The sequence below is a fragment of the Diorhabda sublineata genome, chromosome 2 (genome assembly GCF_026230105.1).
Source record: "Diorhabda sublineata isolate icDioSubl1.1 chromosome 2, icDioSubl1.1, whole genome shotgun sequence".
Lineage (NCBI taxonomy): Eukaryota > Metazoa > Arthropoda > Insecta > Coleoptera > Chrysomelidae > Diorhabda > Diorhabda sublineata.
In genome coordinates this window covers 22,555,169-22,571,731 of record NC_079475.1, presented here as the reverse complement: position 1 = coordinate 22,571,731, position 16,563 = coordinate 22,555,169, and the positions used below count along the sequence as shown (strand labels likewise).

Sequence of the window (16,563 nt, the reverse complement as noted above, 5' to 3'; positions counted from 1 at the left end):
AAAATTAGAATTATGATTCCCAGTGTCAGGTCAGTATAACTTACTTTTACTAATTCTTCTTGAGTTCCAAATTCTGTTGAGCATTCCTTCCAATGACAATTCGTTTCTATAAAATCTCCTGGTTCGTCTTTGAGATCGATGGGATCGTTTTGCCCCTCTTGTCCACAGAAATTTGGAGACGGTTCTTTTTTCACTTTGGATTTTCTTGACGTCGTTGAGTCGACATCGAGTTGTGTTATTGTACTAGTTTCAGACTTTTTCCTGTCATTTAAAATCTGAAAGTTATAATAAAAAAAACTAATATTAACAAGAACTATTTTTTTCCAATCGGAGTAAGTAAAAATTCTCTTTGCCATTGGTAGCTCCTATGGATCCAATAATAAACAGTGAGAAAATTTTCAAGAAGCCAATGTTACTTACATCAGTCTTAATATTGTGTGTTACGTGAAGCGGATGATGTCCCAAAGAATACATAGGATGAGGCGGAGGTGCAGCAGGAGGTAAAGGTAATAAAGATCCCGAGCTACGCATTAAGTGTGCTTGGAGTTGTTGAAGGTGCATCGGATGCATACCCAAAGCGGGGCTAATGGCTCCTGCCGACAGATGTCCATAGGAACCGCTCGCGCTAGATGATCTCGATCCATTGACTATAGATGCCAGGGAATTTGGGGAAAACCTTATCATCGAATTAATATCAAAAGAATCTGAGTAAGGTGAGGATGATAAGGCGCGTTTACGAGAAGCTCTTATACTGCCCGGTCGAGGACTGTTCAACCTGGAACCTGAAAATGTAAAACATAATTTATCAGTGATTTTTGAAATTACAATATTTATCGTAATATTATAATAAATGAGCTGGATTAAAAAATTTAGAAGAGCATCACTCCTAAAATACATTAGTAGTAAGATACATATTACTATAAATATGTTCTCACCTATAAAACTTTATATAAAAACTTGAAATCAATAACAAAATGTTTCTAATCTTCATATTTATGAATAGGGTAAAACGGATTCGATACCGATTTTACCATGCCTCTAAACCATAGGAACAAGTCCACTCAAACTAGTCTGTCAAGTTGTGAAATGGAGAAAAACTTTTATTTGGGGAATCCATCCTTACTGGAATGGCGTAAATTAGACAAGAGATAGGATTTAAAAATATTTCCGTGAATACGTTCTGGTTGCTAGACGCTTTAGTGATATTACGTTTGTAGTATGTATCGAGAAAAAATAAAGTTTTGTTTCGAGTTAAGAAAAGCACAAAAGAAACTCTTGAAACATTATAATATATCTATGGTGAAATTATAGTAACTTGGAAAATGGTTTATGGGAAGAACTGAATCAGTTAAGTGCAAGAAACTATAAAGACGAAATAATGGACGAATGCAGAGAAAAAAGTGAACCAAGGACTTTTTTCTTGATTCATGATAACGTATCGTACCACAAGTCGCTTTCGATTAGCGAACTTCTAAATAATAAATTTTTTTTTTCTGTCTACCTTCACCTGTTTTCTCAGCAAATTCAACAATATGAGACAAAAATGTATTTTGATACCATTCCTAATATAGAGAGCAGGTAAGTGTATTGTTAGCTTAGGATATTTCTCTTCTTTGATTTTAATAAAATAAATCAGCAATTTTTTTTGTTTGGTTTATATTAATACTATTAAAAACATTAACCACAGTTTTTCAAATTTTTTATGTGGCATTCGTAAAAATAGTTACTCGATTTTTTATTAGAATTTTCTTCACTTACCATCTATACTGAATGGAAATTCCGAACTTCCCAAGGTAGATGCTGTATGGACATCTGTAAGACCTCTGGCAGTTATATATTCTGTTCCTAGTCCTAGCCCTGCCACAAAAATAATATTTATTTAAAAATAGAACTGCATTAACCGACCATGAAATATAAAAAATATATAAATTCAATTATAAAAAATATATAAATTCAATTATAAAAATTCAAAAAATTCTTGAAACGGAATTTAATACACAAAAAAGAGAGTTTTTAGAAATGGTTCACATTCATAAGAACGAAAAAGCTATAAATGATAGAAAAGACCTAAGTAATTTAAGTAAAATTTATAGCTCTATTTTGTAAATTCTAATAAAATTACAAATAATTGAATTGCTAACTGCTATATATTTGAGATGTAGAGACCATGGAAAAATTAATTTTTCTTATTAGAACAAAGTTCTAGTTTGATTTTATCCTTATTTTGATATTCATGATGAAGGTGATCTATTGAACAATAAGCAAATTGTCAGTGTCATTATCATATTTTGATAAAGACTAAAAGAAACGTCAATTTTATCTATCTTTGAAAAATTATTTAAAAAAACTAATTTTGAAACAGAAGAGACCTGAAATCAAGGAGATTTAGAAACATAATATTTATATTACCATATTTATTTTATATTGAAGAATTAATGATATGGTTTTAATCATAATTTTCAAAACAAAAATTAACACTAAGGGTGAAACCGTACATTTTTTCCAATTTAAAAAAATTTAAATTTAATTGATTGTTATAGTTCTTCACAGAAAGGACATTGGAGATTTTAGAGAAATATCCCCTAATTAAAACAGCTGAAAACTAATTAAAACTCGAGTATTACTTATAAGTAATTTTTAGTATTTCAGAGCGCTCAATGGCTTTTTCCTTTTTCAACTGGAGAAACTCGTAGTTTAGAATATGTAATTTTCACAGGATGGAGTAATGATGTATAATACTATAGAAATTTTAAGGATTGGCAAGAGTGCCTTAAATCGGGCCCGTATTCTAGCCATTTGGTCGATATCATTTTTTCTAGTTAATGATAAAAGATATCAAAGAAACTCAATATTAGAAAATAGAACATGAGATGATAACTTGCGCCACCTGCTACTTTAAACGTGTTTCTTAAATCAACAGGAATAGTAATAACTTTGAATAGACACAACTGGCATACGTTGAAATTAAAACATAAATATGTCATACCTCAAAAACTGATATACAAACTCCGTTTTATTGTTATTTTGTACTTTAAAATTAAACCGGAACAGTTATGAAATCGCGTATGTTGTTTAGGGTTAAAGGTATAGATTGTTAATAATTTTTCATCTGTCTTATTGTTTTATAGATAAATCTGTTATTTCTTAGGGTATATTTGTATAAGAGTACGCATGAGTATGAGGGTTCAATCAGATGTTGCATAATTGACGTGCGTCCCGACTAATGCGGAGCGGAGAAAGCCAATCAGTACTTTGACACATGTCTTGTATGTTGTTATGAGTGTGGCCCACTATGCTTACATGGAGCGGATTAAATGCGGAGCGAAATGTGGGTCATGAACTTTTAGAAGAAAAAGTAAAATAAATTTTACGCATTACTTTCCATTTCCGCTATCATCTGAACAAAGTGGACATATTACGTAGGTCAAGCCAACTGCGTCAAAAATATCAAAGGGAGCATGAAGAGAACTATTGGAAAGAAAAAATAATAACTAATTTTTTAAAGATTGTATTCATTTACTCATAAAAATATCAGTTTCACCTAAAAATTGACATTGATCTATTCAGTTCAAGCAAATAGGAATTTTAAAACGGAGTCTTATAATCAGAACACACCTATAAATGATTTTATCTTCTTTAACTTTGTAAAATATTAATCTGGACGTGCAAAATTTAGAAAAAGTTACTCAATCTCTTTCGGAAACAAGGGCAAATACTTTTTTTTAATAATAAACAAATAAGGGAATGTTATAAATCAATTTACACGCTTATTGAAATTAATAAACACAGGAACAAACGAGAAAGAATTGTTGGATAGCAACATTCAGTGGATTACTCTTTAGATGATGATTTTAAGTATCATTTTAGAACGTCAAGCCGTACTACAGATAAACACCTCTTAACAGGTAGCCCAGAATGGTTAGAAAAATATTTTAGTACTGTTGATTCTCGACAATCATTCCTCTCACCGTTCATCAATATATCTGCAAACATGTTGTTTTGCTCTTCCCACCACTTCATGCAAGCCACAGAATGCACCCACTTGATATTGGTTTTTTTGGCTTATTTACTTACTACAAAGAGTGCGATAGGTTGAAGGTAAGCAGCCCTGGAAATTTGCCGAGCTTACCCCAGTATCGCCGATATGGAAAATCATAAAACTCATTCAGGGCTTCCGAAATTCATACCTATAATCCTGATCAGTTTAATGAAGATGATTTTGCCCTTTCCTGTGTGACAGGCACAATAATACGCCAGGCATACCCTTTAATAAACCAGACGATTCCATTAATACGCCAGACGCACCCAATAATAGAGAATGACCAGCTCAATGATGAAATCGTGGTAGAAATAGATGATCCAAAATTTTCCACAAATATTCCGCTGAATATTGTCAGCCTTGCTATAGTGAAGACGGGATACTTATAATGAAAAATTCGCCTACTTTTGAAAATGAGACTCATTTTGGACACATTTTGGAAAAAAAAATTTTTCATTTTCCTTCAAGAAATATTTCTTAACTTTGTATTACTTACGTTTTCCATATTTTATTAGTAAACAATCAAAAACATAACATCTGGAGACTTTCCAAAAAATCAAATATCTCCTTTTTTCTATCAATGTATAGCATAAAATGTTTAAAACATATTTGGCCCTGACTAATTTATATTATACAACTTCTAATTTACACTTCGCCTGAAACTGAGAAATTAATTTATAATTCTTACTTATTGGATACTCTTATACCAAACAAAAAATATATTTTGAGTTTATTATTAATCCAATTAGAGTAATATATTGTTGTGGGTCTCCGTGAACGGATCCTTCTAAAAAGATAATTGTTATAAAAATAATAATATGTCATTATTCACAAGTTAACTCGGTTCAATTTTCTTGAAAATCATACTCATAAAATATGAACGGTAATATTCTTACTTCTCACGCAGATGCTGATTGTTTTCAGTTCCACGGCGTATATTTCTTACCATGGTCATAAAAACATTAAAATTAGAATGAACGGAAGAATACGGCTCACTAAGCTGTCAGACATATGAACAGAAAATCAGTTGATGACTGTTTGCTAAATGATCCATGGATCGGCCTCTATTTTCAGAAAGCACGAACTAACTTTGGCTATATTGGAAACACATGTATTTAGTAGAATTGAGAAAGTATATTCAAAAAGGAGCTTTCCTATTTATATTAATTTATATACATATATGTGCGTTATGATCTACATTAAATAATATACTATTAGATTTATATTTCTATATTCCATAAAATTGAAGAATAAATATTATTGTAAATCGTATAATTTTAATGAAATTAGACTAACATCTATCGTGTATCGGGAGAATATTACAAAAAATTCTGTGGGAGATGTGAAAATACTTGTGCATGCCCTCCCAACTAGTTCTGTTTAAGACATTGTGGCTGTGGTGAATCTGGACGGATTTGGAATAAAGGTTTAAATTTACACTAATACAAGGTTCAATTTACTCAAGAGCTGAAGCCTACTGAACATTTTAAACATAATCAATATGCCAAATGGTTGGTTCCACAGAGAGAAGTGAATTTAAAAATTATCCTCAGCGACTTTCATCTCAGTGGATTAATGGATTATTAAGTAGAATTACCAGTTTGGGCCAATGAGAATCCAGTAGTGATACATCTACAAGAGTAATTATTTGGATAAGGATTGCTAGACTTATTTTTACAGAGATATTTAGAAGATAAAGTTCTCGTCAATGAGTCACGAATAATTGAAGAGCTGGATGATGAGATAATTTTCTTCCATTTTTCATTTCATAGATTATTTTAATGTTTTTGTTGATAAGACTTCTTGATTTTATGCCTTTATTCATTGAAAATAAGTTTTTAAAAAAACTATAAATATAGACTTTTCAAATTTTTAAGTCTTTATCGAATTATATTAATCAATAGAACACCTATAATATGAATATCAAATAAAAATTTGTTTTAACCACAGTAATTAATTTTTTATTGTCATATTTCAAAAATAAGGGGCAGCCATCTATTAAATTATTCATAGTTATATAAATATTTATGAAGAAGAATAATAAATAAACAATTACTCAGATTTTTTTATAATCGACCGCATTTTCACTCCTATGTATGTACACCAGTTCTAATAATGCTCAATTTCTTGTGTTTGACTCCGTTTCTAGAATTTTTAAATTTTTATAACTGAATGTATATATAACGATGAACTTTTAATCTATTTTCTACCTACTGAGATGTCTGCCATATATAAATAGCGTCACAATCATTACAAGGTACTTTATATATGATATTACTCATTTTGTTAATGGTTGTTTTACATTTTAGTTTTGTGAAATATTTCTCTAATGTATTATGTACTTTATGACTTTTACTAATATTATATTTATTGAAATAATTATGGTTGTTAGGAACATATATCGTAAGGAAAGTTGTATCACTTTTTGATGTTTAGTTTCTATTTTGTTCCTTAATTGATCATAAAATTTGTTTATCGTCCTTCTGCTTTTTGAATAGCTAATCATATAAATTCTGATAGCTCTATCATCCTGGGGTATAGGATGACATGATTTTAAAATTTAAATATCTTGAGGACCAAGTTGGTTTCGTATACCATTCTGTTTAATTTAATATTTTTCGTATAGAATGTGACACAAAGATAATTAATTTTATTCAATCTCAATGGTGAATTGGAGTTTTTTATTATGAGAGTCGATTTTTATTTAACATATATGTTAAGACAGTTTCCTCAATAGCACAATCATCAGTTTCATTTTCAAATTTAAAGTATGTTGTTGAGAGTGTTAGTTCTAAAGTTTTGGGGTATTCTTTATTTTTGAATTTGATGGGATAATTCGGCATATTAACAAAATTGAACTTCAATTATGCCTCAGTGCTATATGAGGTATACCTCCGAAGATATTTTGTTTGGCATATAATTGTCATAAATCCTTCCTTCAAAATAAAATCATCTGTTTTATTTACAAATAACGTTATGATTGCTTCCGCTTTATATTCTAAAATCCTGTTTATCTTAAGAAATGGAGTTCGTCGAAGGTAACAGACAGCAAAGCATTAAAAACAGAACGATTGATTCATGTGCGATGTTATCTACACGTTACGAAATCTAACAAATCTTGATGTGTTGTCAGAAAAATTTTCTAATTGGAGATATCCGGTAGTTTTAATGAAACAATCACGAGCCTGTAATTCGAACATGCGGGACGAAACAGGCACTAGAAATCGACAAGGAAAATAAAAAAGTCTGTGATTGTTTTATGGGTCGTGCTATTAAAAAAAGGAAGTAATGCAGGCGTACGATGAACGAACACAAAAAATAATCTCACATCCGGCTTCCAAGCGCTAACGAGTGTTAAACATAACGTTACGTGTTTAGTTGTCGAGCAATAAATGCATTTATGCCCTAAGGTACTTGTGTACATTAAACATGTAGAAAAATTCATTTACGGGCGCCTCCTCGAACGAATAATACCTTTTTCCTTTACTTTTTTTTTATTTAGATGATCTAAATTGAAATAATAAATTTGAGATATAACGTTAATTTTTCGAAAGTAATAAGCTTCAACTGCAGTTGAGTTGCCGCTATAACAAAGTGAATAGTGGTACATACGATTTGCCGTGGGAATATAAATTTGTAACAAAAAAATCGAGAGAGTGAGACGTATGATTGAAGGTGATCCAAAATGCACCTATCAAGCGATTGAGGCAACTGTTGGTGTTGGATCTGCAACAAAGAGCCGTGTGCTCGATACATGATTCACCAACAGCAACACTGACGAAAAGGCAAAGGTCTGACGAGTAAGTTAAGGACGCAATTTTGTTTTGTAGTACAATTTTTCTTAAAAGTCTTGTAGTTTTCGTGTACCTCATAATATATAGCGTCAACTTCGTATGATATTTTCTCCAAACTCATCAATAAATGTCTACTATGAGGAGAGGCAAGTCATTAATGACACTTACCTACAAAATAAATATTCTAATCTGAAAATTACGTCAACCGTTAGAAGGTGAAAAATTTTGGGCATCAAAATCTTGAAAAATATACATATTTTTTCAAGTTCTTTTCATGTCGTCCTTCTGTAACAACCTTGATATCTGGTATTAATGTATTCCTATGTATGTCTTAGTTCCTACGTGCTCGTCAGTTACCGCACCAAAGTTACTGTATGAATCATGGAATTGAATTTTTAGAGCCCTAGATTAGATAGATTAAAGTTAGAATACAATATGTCCATACATACACACATGGGACCCTCAATTTTGAAAAATACAGAAAATATATCGTCTGCTTGGGGGTAAGTCACTAAGTGCAATTGTTTCCAAAATCGAAAAAAAGTCATTGTGAATATAATTGCTATAAATGTACATCAGATAATGAGAAAATTCACTATTTAACTACAAACTTCATCAAGTATCACACTAGTGGTTTCATTTGGAACTACATATTTCTCTTTATCCAATTAAACCTTGTTAACTATAAGTGTGTGTTATGCCAAAAAACATTGTTGTGTTTATTTTGTTTAATAATAATACATTAAAAGTGCTAAGTAATTAATTAATAATGTACAGTTGTGGTTGAAAACTAGTTGCTTTCTTCAAATCTAACGAAATTAATAAAAAGGAATCATTTAATGAGAATAAAAACAATAAAAACCAGGAGTGTATGATTAAATATACTACAAGCACTTTGATTTTCTTCTCTATCTGTGTTTTAATCATAATTCTTCAAACATTATGAATTAATAAAATCATATTTATTATTAGAACAATTATTTTTTGAATTTTGGAAAACGTTGCCCACAATGAAGACAAAATAGATAACCTGCTCCTAGATTCTGAGCCAGAGTATGCAAACAATAATAACTGTAATGAGATCTGAACAAGACGAAATTGAAAGCTGTCGTATATTTTGATTGTTTGATTTTAATAGATAAAAAGACTTCAGAGTTAAATCTGTTAAATTAGACTCAATAGAAGATTTGTAAAAGCTTCTAGCTCTCGAAGTGAATCAAAGCAATAATTTCAGGTTCAGGGTTTGTAGATCATTTTTTCAAGCTATTCTTCGTATTTCCAATAAATGGGAAACTTGTTTTCGGAATTAAAGTAAATGGGAAACGAGACTTTATGAAATAGAATGTTCCGACATCTGCTCATGACAAAACTTTCACCAGCAAGTCATCGCTACTCTTTATACCGTTGAGAAATGGAATCATTTAAAGAAGATCAACATAAATTTTTAGAATCTTTACATGGAATGTATTTCACTGTAGAAAAAAAATGAAAAACCAGAAAATATTTATCATGAATGATTACAAACGAATATTTGACGGTGCCAGAGCAAGAAAAAATACTATACCTTACGAATGCTTCGAGTTGTATATAAATTTCTTAGATTTAGGTAGTTTAAAATCTAAGATCATAAAAAATAAAAAAACATACAAAGGAAGATTAAAATAAAAATCAAATTTTCCAGATTTTTGAAAACAGAATTGAACAAAGTACACTCACAAAGAGTATTACAAGGCCTTAGATATTAATAGCTCATCAAGTCGCGGAATACCATTAAGTTATCATAATTTCCCAGCTCTTGTCTCTCCCTATAGTGCCCAATTACAGTTAAGTAAAGCAAGGAAAGAAGACTTGATCCAACACCAATTAACATATTTGAAATATTGTCGGGAGTACTCATAAGTGCCAGAATTAAATTTTCGTTCACTATGTGTGGGAATTTTGATGATTTATCATTTTCCTATTTTTTATGAGCGTATCCCCGTTTTTTACTTTCCTGAAAAAATTTTATTATTTATAATATTATTACAAGTTTTTTATAGGTATCTTCCCGCTAGTTACGACCTTGGGTACAGTATTGCATAGTGACTATTTAGTATATGTTTTAACCTATAAATATTTAAAAAAATTATTTGTAAGCAGAATGTTCATTATGCTTCTTAAGTGCACATGCTGCGCCGTTCAAAATATCTCTATCGCTCTGAAAAAAAATCATTATATTTATTTCATTAGTTTTTTTTACTTTTCTCAATTTTAAAATAAGAATCAGTGGATAATTCAAATGATTTAGCCACATTATGCAATATATATTATTTATAAAGAACACTGTATAATTTTCCGCTTTAGATTTTCCATATGTAAACAATCGGTATACGGAGAAATACAATGCTAATCCATTATTTCGATATGTGTTTTGTAAAAATGACTAGGATGGAAAATAAAATAAAACTACAACTAAAAGCAGGCCCATTGAGAAAATGCGAACGAAAATAGAATAAAGTACCGAACCAGATGTACGCAGCAGTTCATGCATGTGTTCACAAACTTTGTCGTAAAAGTCTTCTCTCTATTCTCTGGTGGATTTTTATGGTTGACTGTAAAACACCACGAACATGTGAAGTGGTCAAAGAAAGTCCCTTTGATCTATCTCTCTCTCTACAAAAACTCCAAGTCTTCTTATAGTCTCAGACACTTGAGAGTTATTCAGAGATGTTTCTAATTTGACAGCAATTTATTTATTCAGAGCCTGCATTGTTATGGTTAGATTGGTGCCAGGTATTCCTTATACAGTACCGTATCTAGTTAAATAATTAAAATGTAATTTATTATCAAGATTACGAACGAGTCACTGGAAAAAAATACTATGAATTCGCCTGTTTACTATTTTCAGTTGTGTTACATATTTATATGATCTAAACATTTCACTGAAATAAAATTTCAAAAAACAAAAAAAGTAATATTATATATCAAATGTCTTATATTGTACTAATTGTGACGCTGTTTATATACTAAATATACTCTAAATATTTAGAAAATAGACAAAAATAATAAAATGCTTTAACGAACCATGAAATATCAAAAAAACATAAATTCAATTATAAATATTCAAAAATTCTTAGTATGGAATCTAATACACGAAAAAGAAAATTACAATTGGTTAGGTTAGGTTCACATTCATAAAAATACAAAAACTATAAATGATAAAAAAGACCTAAATAATTTAAGTAAAATTCATAGTTTTATTTTGTAAATTCTTATGAAACTACAAATAATTTGATTGATTAAGTACTGCTACATATTTGAGATGTAAGGACTGATAAAAAATTAAGTTTTCCTAATTTTTATTGTGATTTTATTCTTATTTTGATGTTCATGATGTAGTAGATCTATTGATTAATAAAATACGCGAATTGTTAGTGCCAACATCATATTTTGATATAGACTGAAGTTAAGTCGAAACGTCAATTTTTTATCAATCATTTTAGAATTATTAAAAACATAATTTTTAAACAAAAGAGACCTAAAATCAAGAACATTTAGAAGCATTCATATATGTTAAAGCAACGAAATATTCTAGTACTTTGAAAATATTTTATTAAATATATCAGAACACATTTTTGGACTTATCCAGATGATACAATTTAATTAATTCGAACTTGTTACTTAATATGGATGCGGCTCCTAGCAACATTTTAACTCTTCCCCAATGGTTAATATCGTAAATTTATAGAAATTATTCAGGATAATTGGATATTGAGCTAACTAAATCAATAAAGACTTGATTTTATGGCAATAACCACCATGTTTGCAGGCAAGCTGAGAGAACGTTTTTTATACTTATTTTATTATACATTAAAATACCGAATTGAACGAAGATTGAACCAGGATCGAAATTGGCTCGTATTGTTCGTGAACATCAAAATTTATACATACCTTCTTAATATGTTAAAATATTAATAAGTAAATGTTTATTAAAACCATATTTATCACTTTATTTTTATTTTATATACACCAGTAATTTATGCAGGCGTATGTACATACCAGGTGTGATCGAAAATTGAGATTAATGAATTTTTATAGCGCCAATAACACTGTCTCTATTTCAACTAATATGTCTCTGATATCCTCACCGGTTGAGACAAGCGGTAATGTTTCAACCCGTTTAGTGCCTATGGTGAGACAAGAATCTTGAAGTTTCGTTTTTAAGTTGATAAAAAATGTGGAATTTAAAGGTATCATCTATTTTCGATAATATACCGTTATCAAAAGTGACCTAGTCTGAAATTTAAGAAAATCGATTAATATACATGATATATAGTTTACCGCCATCAATTACAACAACTGATTCATTTCCAATAAGTAAGCCTACAAGCAATTTGTCTCTTTCATTTATTATTTACATTTACATAGCACAAAAGTAATGTCTTGTTGTATTTTAATAAAATATAACAATTTCACTTCACATTAATTTAATCCTAAGCAAGCGATAATATGTTTTTTGGCCAAAAATACTAAATTTTCAAAATAAGAAACTCGGAAGAACTGGAAAAAAGTCGATTTCAGAAAATCAAAGAAACCAACTAAAATCAAATCATCACTGTGTTACATTGCCTTTTCGACTAAATAATAGGTTTGTAAATTAATCACGTGAAGCTCGAAAGGAGGAGAAAGAGGTTCAGAAGAGAAGGAGGTGTAGTCTAAAATCTTACCACGTTTCACCAGGAGAGATAGGGGTTCAAAAGATCAATGTCATGTGATTAATGGACAACCCCACTGATTCATCTAACTATTGGCAGTTATGTGTTACAAAACTATCCTAATTTTTTTGGAGATGGGTTTGGAATTCTGAAACTGTTCTTGCGGGATTTTTTATAAGCTTTTTCTTCATGTTATGCCACAAAGTTTGAATTCGCCAGAGAGTTCTGTATTATTGGACTTCCGTTTAAAAACGGATATTGTTTTCTGATATCTAATATTTTACTTTTTCATCCACATGAAAAGCTACACCTACTTCATTACTACAGTTAATGGAGATCCATTGATTCCGAGACACTTATTTATGTTCTTTTGATCTCGCTCTTCTCTTTTCCTCTGAATTTTGACAACAGTGACTTCTTTTTGCAAATAAAATACCGATATTAAAAAAAAACAAAAAATAAGCTTGCCTAACCCAGATTTTTGACAGCTCTTGAAAATTTTTTTATCTTTGCATAACATTTTTAATTTAGCTGTATTTAGCACGTCAATTTTGTTCTATGATTTTTTGAGGCTTTGTTAGTTCTTAGTTTTTGAGCCACCAAACCTGTTGTTTTGTAAAATTTGATGTTTCAAACTTAACGTTGTCAACGATTGGGAAAGAATATTTGTCTTTCCAATGCCAATGAATAATCATTTCTCTTATTTTGTCAGATACTATTTTACTACGTACCTTTTTTAATATCAACGCATCAAAAACGAATTAAGTGTGAAAACTAGCCTAAGCAAAGTCAAATATAATTGTTTGTTTACTTTAACGAATCCTATAAACAGACCGTTTTAACTTAAATTGTATCCTACCTCTATTTAGCTAAATAAGTAAAATTTTTTTAAGAAGGCCATTTAAAAAAGCCTATTCGGTTTTATTATGCATCGATAAACATTCAAAGAAACCAAAATAATGAAAAAAAATTGTAATTTGTATTATTTGTATTTGTATTATTGTATTTGTATTGTAATAAATTCCACAAACATCAAGTTTGTGGTGATAATTTAGTCAGTTAGAAGACTGTTTACAGATATGAGCGATTTAAAATTGGAAATGAACAGGTCGACGAAAGATCCTTCGGCGTCAAAAATTTATAAAAAATCTTGCGTTCAAACAAACGAGAACTTGAAGAAGTCTCGTATTTTGATGTGTAAATCAGACGAGCCAGCGCCAAATTGGTTGCGAGAGTTTCGTATGATAAACAAAAATAAAACAAAGATTTTCTTAGTGTACATCCGGATTTCACTGCAAAAATGGTTACTGGAGATGATGTATGACTGATCTAATTTGGTTGTATGACTACAGAGTTGTCAATTTATAGGAATTTAATTCAACTGTTACTACCTTTTTACTTTGTTTTTAGGAAAACAATCCTGTTTATTTTCAAAAGAGTAGCGAGAATTGATTAGTTAGAAAATCATTATTGGATAATTGATTGATTGGATAACTATCCTGTTCACTTTTTTCTCTTTAAGAAAAAATAATTTTGAGGTGTTGAGGAGGACTTCATTTATTTTCCTCATCTTTTACTTAAAATCGAATGTTTCAATTATGATTGAAAAGTTTTTCCTCGAATTCAAATAGAAAACCCACAAACTTCAACACATCACGATCACATTTATGGCCACAAAAAGGTGTTTTCTAGTTCTTGGACAATATTTCTCTGTGTTGACATATTGACATGCTTCCTCCCTAATGTATTACCCTTAAAAAACTTCCAAGCCTGAATCCAATCCTGATAATTTCATTCCTTTTATTATGTATTAAAATATCGAATTGAAAGGCTATAAAGATGACATGTGTACGTTTATGATGAACCCGTTCTACCGATAAACTCGTAAATATAACATTTTTTATGTGTTTAACAGCGTGTGCATTTTTTTCGTTGATATTAACGATTTTCTTCGTTTCGCGCGTTATCTTTATCGAAGTTACTCAATGCAGAATCGGGTCGTAGTCATATGTTATTATCCTTACTATCCTGGTAGACCGGAGGGTAAATGCGATCGGTTGAAGTTTGATCATTTGTCGATGGTTTTTTTAACTTTTCAAGTTATTTATTTCCCTTTTTCATAATTTCAGCATAAAAATAGAATTATCATACAAAAAAGTACTAAATCTACCTGAACTGGGACTATAGTTTCTGAAAAGTCATTTACGGTATTCTCAGAATTTGGATAGAATAATTTGAAGGAAGATACATTTTTATATAAGTCAGTTATACCAAGAGGATACAAGTTTTAGTTGAGTTTAGTTTTGAATCGAGAAGGCATTCTGTCTTGGGACAGCGAAGCTATCAGATCTCGAACGCCTAGATCTTAGCGGAGCTACGCAGCTTCCTAGAGATTCGGCACGAGCGAATTTGTTAATTCTTTCGTTTCGTATATAATTTGTGTATATGTTTTGTTTAGTATTTATGCATACCACATATGAATTCAACTTCAAAGTTTTGTATATAGGTACCACACAAGTAAAAAGTCTTCTCAGCTCTCTTCTCTTTGGAATTATTATTCATACTACTCATGTTTGTGAACTGAATATTAAGGGTTGTGAAATTTCCTATTAGACATGATAGGCTTCATCAAAGATAACAACATAATATTATTGGGACTAACTATTTCCAATAAAATATAGCAAGTAGCCCCTCTTTTCAAACGCATTTAAAAACCTATTCTTGTTTGTGTTAATGTTCGATGTTTATTACAGACTAAATAATCTTTATTTTTTTGAAATTTACTTACTGACAATCAAATATTCCATTTTAAAATGTGTATGTGGAAATAGCTCCATATTCAGTTTTGCTGTAGCTTCCGACAAAATAAATATCACGAATCAATAAGTATTTTATTTTTTATTTATTTATTTGTATCTAATTCAATAACACTATTTCCCGCTAACTATATTTGAGAGTAAATAATTTTGAAAACATTAATTAAAAAGATCAATCATGTTATCCTACTTTTATTTTGAATATTACGCGTATTATATTATTGTCTCATCAGGAAGTATCATTTTTACTTCTATACTTTCTTGTATCCAATTAATATATATGTTTTATTGATGTATTATCTTCATTTGGGTCTCTTTTATATAGTATAAACTCGTTGATTTGAACTGTGACGAAATAATTGAAACAAATTACGAATTAAAAATAAAAATTGACCTATTTTGGGATATCTTTATCTCATTATTCTAAATATATACATATTTTTCTGTTATTCTTATCAAAGTGGTTGTTTGTTATTTTTCTATTTGTATTTACTTAACTAATACTAAAAGTAAGTAAGCTTTGTCGTTCGTATTATTTTTCCTAATTCAACAAAAATCGAGTAAATTATAATTATGAATTTATTTATTACACTACAGAGTCACTAAATCTTTTTTGACCGAATGAAAGGAAACAAAAGGCAACAAACACATGCTCCAGACTACATGCAGTCCATTTAAATATATTTATAGCGGTTTTAATGATTTATTTTTGCATGAGACGTGTTTGTTTTCATTGCTATATACCCAAACGACAGGTTTATTTATGAACATCCAGTCTTTATTTTTCTCTGCATCTTCGTTTCTTATGTTAATGTTAGTCTCTGGGATGACGCTCAATGTAAAAGGATACAATGTCTACTACCTATGTAACTATCAATCAATCGGGTAAATCAAAAATAATCCGTTGTAAATCATTTTGTGTACGAGATTCGTTGGAAAATAGGATTTAATTAAAAAATGTTATATAATTGCTGCTATTTAAATATAAAATAAACTGATCAACGAAATCGAAATCATCTACCAAAAGTAAGATTTTTCATTTACGAAAAATATTCTTTTTGTTTGTTTTTGAGAAAGTCGAATAGCAAATGTAGGTCATTTTTATAAATTATAGCTTTTTCGATCTTATGAATGTGAACCATTTCAAAAAATTCCCTTTTCTGTGTAATAGATTCCGTTCCAAGAATTTTTGAATCTATATTTGAATATCAATATCTTTA

At 29.9% G+C, this 16,563-nt stretch overlaps 1 protein-coding gene across 1 annotated transcript in view; it reads right to left on the bottom strand.

Annotated features, from left to right (window-relative positions):
• LOC130452765 (transcriptional activator cubitus interruptus) overlaps positions 1–16,563 on the bottom strand; it is a 197,325-nt gene that overhangs the window by 8,270 nt on the left and 172,492 nt on the right. Inside the window, exons 3-5 of the mRNA XM_056792186.1 lie at positions 1,759–1,857; positions 421–782; positions 45–275 (exon numbers count right to left, since the gene is read on the bottom strand). Of these exons, the coding sequence (XP_056648164.1) occupies positions 45–275; positions 421–782; positions 1,759–1,857 (692 nt within the window). The remainder of the gene's footprint in view (positions 1–44; positions 276–420; positions 783–1,758; positions 1,858–16,563) is intronic.